The sequence below is a fragment of the Felis catus genome, chromosome A1, assembly GCF_018350175.1.
Source record: "Felis catus isolate Fca126 chromosome A1, F.catus_Fca126_mat1.0, whole genome shotgun sequence".
NCBI classification, from domain to species: domain Eukaryota; kingdom Metazoa; phylum Chordata; class Mammalia; order Carnivora; family Felidae; genus Felis; species Felis catus.
This window is the reverse complement of record NC_058368.1, coordinates 87198997-87204465: the sequence shown is the minus strand read 5'-3', so window position 1 is coordinate 87204465 and position 5469 is coordinate 87198997. Positions and strand designations below refer to the sequence as shown.

The following is a 5469-nucleotide window of genomic DNA, read 5'->3' as shown; positions in this document are numbered from 1 at the left end:
GGGTCTCCATGCTGATCCACCATTTTAACTCTTCTTTCCAAAGAAGACTTTTTTTTAAAGATGTATCCACTTATCTCACTTAACCAGATTAGAAGATATAGAGGCAAAAGTTACAGCTTCCATCACTTTACAGACAAATATTTTTAGCCCCTCACCCTATAATTCCAGGCAATGCACAAGCAAGTGTCCCAGTTAAATAGGTGGAACAAAACTATTTTCTTGGGAAAAAATGTGGTGCCTCATTTTCTGTATGAGTAATAACACATGTTAGCCTCCCTAAACAGGTTTATCAAGCCAAGTGTGATGGAAAGAAATGAAAGCTCTAGAAACTTCATTCTGCTTGGATTCTCTGACCGGCCAAAGCTGGAGATGGTTTTGTTTTTCACTAACATGGTGTTTTACTTTCTGGCTGTCATGGGCAACTCGACTATCATCTTCCTGTCCCTGGTGGACCCTCGACTGCACAGGCCAATGTACTTCTTCCTCTGCAACCTGTCTCTCCTGGATCTCTGTTACACCTCTAGCAGCATTCCTCAGATGCTGGTCAACCTCTGGGGCCCACAAAAGACCATCACTTATATTGGTTGTGTCATACAACTCTTTGCGTTCCTGTCTGTGGGTGGCATTGAATGCATTCTTCTTTCTGTCATGGCCTATGACCGCTTTGTGGCTGTTTGCAAGCCTCTTCACTACATGACCATCATGCACCCACAGCTGTGCCTGCGACTGGCAGCCTGTGCCTGGCTCACTGGGATTGCCAATTCCATCCTCATGTCCCCACTGACAATGTCCTTGAAGCGGTGTGGTCACCATCACATCAACCACTTTGTGTGTGAGATGCCAGCCATCATCCACATCTCCTGCGTGGACACTAGGCGTGTTGAAGGCCTGGCTCTCTTCTTGGCCATCCCCATTGTCCTGGTGCCCCTCGCCATGATACTGGTTTCCTATGGTTATATTATAGCCACAGTTCTGCGGATCCGGTCTGCAGCTGGGAGGCACAAGGCCTTCAACACCTGCTCTTCCCACATGATTGTAGTGTCTCTCTTCTATAGCACTATAATCTACATGTACATGCAGCCTGGGAATGTGGCAAGCCAGGACCAGGGCAAGTTCCTAACCCTCTTCTACTGTTTGGTGACCCCCACTCTGAATCCTTTCATCTACACACTGAGAAACAAAGATGTGAAGGGAGCCATGTGGAAGGTTCTTGGGAAAGACCACAGCCTGTTGGATGCAATAGGGCACTGATGCGGCAGGTATCACTCATCCTGAGATACTTATTGTCCATGAAAACTCTTTGTTCCAGGGCAATAACAATGCACAATGTCATATCAGATGCTAGAATGTGAACAGAGCAAGGTCTTCTCTCTTTCAGGGATCCTAAACTAAATAACTTGTATCTTTGCTTGCCGGTAGATGGAGAGAACCCCTGTGTCCTTCCAAGTGACAGACTCAAAAGATAATGGGCTGGTGGAAAAAAAAATGCTACTTCCTCTTTGCTTAGTGGCGTTTATAGGGTGATAATTATTTATTTGCAGCTAACTTTAGACTATGATTCCAGAAAACTATAATGTGACTATTAAGTCAGATCTATTTATTTATTTATTTTAAATTTTGAATGTTTATTAATTTTTGAGAGAGAGAGAGCAGGGGAGGGGCATAGAGAGAGGGAGACACAGAATTTGAAGCAAGCTCCAGGCTCTGAGCTGTCAGCACAGAGCCTGATTTGAACCACAAGATCTTGACCTGAGTCGAAGTCAGACATTTAACCTACTGACCCCCCCAAGTGCTCTACTATTGATTCAGATCTAAGGAGAAGGAGCCTTCAGGCAGAAAAATGTGTGCATGTATGTGTGAAGGAGTGACTGGTATTTTGAGGTTCATTTGTTCCATTCCATATTCTCTTTTGTTCCAAAAATTCTAGATCCCTGTGGAAAGTATACCATTACTAATTCAGGCTGTTGTCTGCCTCCTCCTTCCCCGTGCAAATAATTTATAACTGCTTCTCTAGGAACAGTATTTCTTTAAAATTCCAGGTCATAGGCCACTTATTGGTCATTAAATCAATTTGACAAGCATTTAAGGCAACAGGCATTTAACAGTGAGTTAAGTTAGCATGAAATGGAATAGAAAATTTCAGAGAGGATTGCACAAGGTAGGGTAAATCAGTTGTGTGAGTGTCTATGTGTGTATGTGTATCAAATATTTTACCTACATGAATCATTGACACAAAAGTTTGAAAGTCACTGACTTGAAAAGTCTTTATTGAAACAAGTTTCAAAGAAGGCAGTACACCTGCAGTGGGAAAAAATTAGGGATACAATTATTTTATTTTCTTTTTTAAAGATTTTATTTACATTCCAGTTAGTGAACATACAGTGTAATATTAATTTAAGATGTACAATGTAGTGATTCAATACTTTTATTCAACACCCAGTGCTCATCTCAACAAGTCCAGTCCTTAATCCCCATTACACATTTAGCCCATCCCCCCCACCCACCTCTCCTCTGGTGACCATCACGTTGTTCTCTATTGTCAAGCGTCTGTTTCTTGGATTGCCTCTCTCTCTTTTCTTTTAGGAATACAATTCTTAACAATTCAAGAGCAGAGGGTCATAGAAGGAAATAGTGTCATGTTAACATGTGGATGGGAACAGTGTGGAAAGTAACCAGGCCACAGCTGCTTAGTATGAGAACATTTGCCAGGATAAATGATGCTAATGATGATGATTATTATAATGATGGTGATGATATTAAATTATGATGAATATGGAAGTATAGTTCATTCATTAACCCATGTATTTTCACCTTCTGACTGTTCTGAAGTAGAAACGATTCAAGATTTAATGGCAAGCCACGGTTTACTTTGCAATATTTTTTTCTTAGACTTTGTTGTAAAAGGTGAAAATGAGAATCTTTAAGTTGTAAAAATTAATGAAATTAATAAACTTTCAACTATTTCTGGGAACTAATTAGTCTCTGTAATTCTGAAACTTGATGTGTCTACTTGACTAGGCCATAATATCTGGGTATTTCAAACCCCAGTCAGGATTTTCTGCGAAGGTATTTTTAGATGAGATTAAAACTTAAATCAGTAGACTTTGAATAATCAATTGCTCTCCATTATGTGGAGAACTCTGCAATTAGTGGAAGGTCTTATGATAAAACAATCTGAATTCCCCTTAGAAAGACTGAATTCTGCCTTCAGACCATGGTTGGACTTTGGCTGCAACATCAACTCTTTCTTGGGTCTTCAGCTTGTCCTGCAGATTTTCAACTTGTGACTCCCTCTGTCTGTCTACCTCTCTATCTATCTACCTGTTTACCAATGTGTGTCTGTATCATTATCTATTTATCTATCATCTATCTATCTACCTATTTATCATCTTTCTATCATTCATCTATCTATTATCTGTATCTGTGCATTCTATTGATTCTGTTTCTCTGGAGAACTCTGATATTTTAAAAATAATTAAAAAAATAAGTATGTCTAGATTTAATTTTGCATAAGTTTTACTTATTTTTTTAAATCCCAGCTTTATGTTCATGCTCAGTTTTAATACTTCTTTTCTTATGTACAACAACCATTTCCTTGAACAAGAGAAGCTTTGCTTTTATTTATTAATTTTTAAATATTTATTTTTGAGAGAGTGAGAGGGAGAGTGTGAACAGGAGAGGGGCAGAAAAAAGGGGGACAGAGGATCCAAAGCAGACACTGCACTAACTGCAGTGAGCAAGACATGGGGCCCAAACTCATGAACTATGAGATCACAACCTGAGCCAAATTTGCACCCTCAACTGACTGAACTACAAGATGCCCCGTTATTTTTTATTTTCAGCCAACACTTCTTTATTGGATTAATAGAAATTAGAAAAACATGTAAATATTGCAGATAATTAGGAGGGCAAGTTAGTTTATGTGTGTACTACTTTATTTTCCGATTTCTCTAAATAGAAGAAAGTTTGTTGTAATTTTTCTTCTTTTGTGTTTTTAGGAAATCTCTGAATCCTTTTTAATGTTTTTGCCTTTTGGTGGTTTTGATACATTTATACTTGAATGTACTAGGCATTGCAAGTTGTAAGTATAGGTCACGTGTGCTCTCTGGGTAGCTTCTGGTGCAATGGCACATGCATTTAGTGTGGGCCTGTATAAACAACAGTGTTAAAACAATGTTTTAGCCTATGTTGAAATAAGTCATTTAGAATTACCAATTTACTCTTTTCTTTTCTTTCTTTTCTTTTCTTTCTTTTCTTTTCTTTTCTTTTCTTTTTTCTTTTTGCCAGGAAATAATTCTATAACTTCTTTCTATTTAGAGAATCCACCCAATTTTATATACGTACCGTATTAATTCTAACATGATTGGTAAAGGTCAATTAAGATAAGATTGTTAGCATGTTTCAACTGTTTATGAAAAACACAATTCATAACTACCAGTAAATGTAAACATGCTTTTCTTTTTCTTTTCTTTAGTTAAATTTTTTTTTAACATTTATTTATTGCTGAGAGACACAGAGAGACAGAGCATGAGCATGGGAGGGGCAGAGAAGGAAGGAGACACAGAATCTGAAGCAGGCTCCGGGCTCTGAGCTGTCAGCACAGAGCCTGACGTAGGACTGAAACTTATGAACTGCAAGATCGTGACCTGACCCCAAGTCAGATACTTAAGTGACTGAGCCACACAGGTGCCCCCATAAACATTTTTTTTTCTAGTACATACTTTACCATACACAATTTCACACTGCTAACATATAGAAGAAATAAATATTAAAAAGTCTTACCAAAAAGTACCTGGAAGGTTTTTAGTAAATATATGTAGACACAGATTTTTCTTCATTTTGACAAAATGCAGATTTGAATAATTGAATTGTTGGATAGTTTTATGTACTTAGTCTCTAAATGTACCCTTTTCTAAACAAAAGGAAATCTTTTTGCATCACAAATGCTGTTGTATCAAGGTGTTTTCAAGGTTTAACATTGGATATGATTCCAGTTTGTATACATGGTTCCCAGTAGGATTTTTGTTGAGGAATATCATATTGTTAGTCCATGCAACTTCATCACTGTATCTTGTTCCTTTTTATTTTTAAAATTTATTTATTTAATATACACATTCATGTATAATTAGCATTAGTGTTATATTAGTTTCATACGTACAATATAGTGATACAACATTTCCATACAATACCCAGTGCTCATCATAAGTATGCTTTTAATCCCCTTTATCTATTTCCTCATCCCTCCTCCCACCTTTCCTCTGGCAACCACCACTTTGTTCTCTGATTTTTATTTATTTGTTTGTCTCTTTTAACCTTGTTCATTACTTTTATTATTCCACATACAAGTGAAATTGCATGGTATTTTTTCTCGGACTGACTTATTTTACTTAGCTTTATACCCTCTAACTCCATCCATGTCGTTGAAAATGGCAAGATTTTATTCTTTCTTGTGGCTAATATTGCATTGTG

General features: G+C 37.5%; 1 protein-coding gene across 1 annotated transcript; it reads left to right on the top strand.

The window, feature by feature from the left end:
• Positions 1–303: 303 nt before the first annotated feature.
• LOC101095792 (putative olfactory receptor 2W6) lies at positions 304–1251 on the top strand. The gene has a single exon (XM_003980608.3). It carries the CDS (start codon positions 304–306, stop codon positions 1249–1251), a length of 948 nt encoding a protein of 315 aa, XP_003980657.3.
• Positions 1252–5469: the final 4218 nt, after the last annotated feature.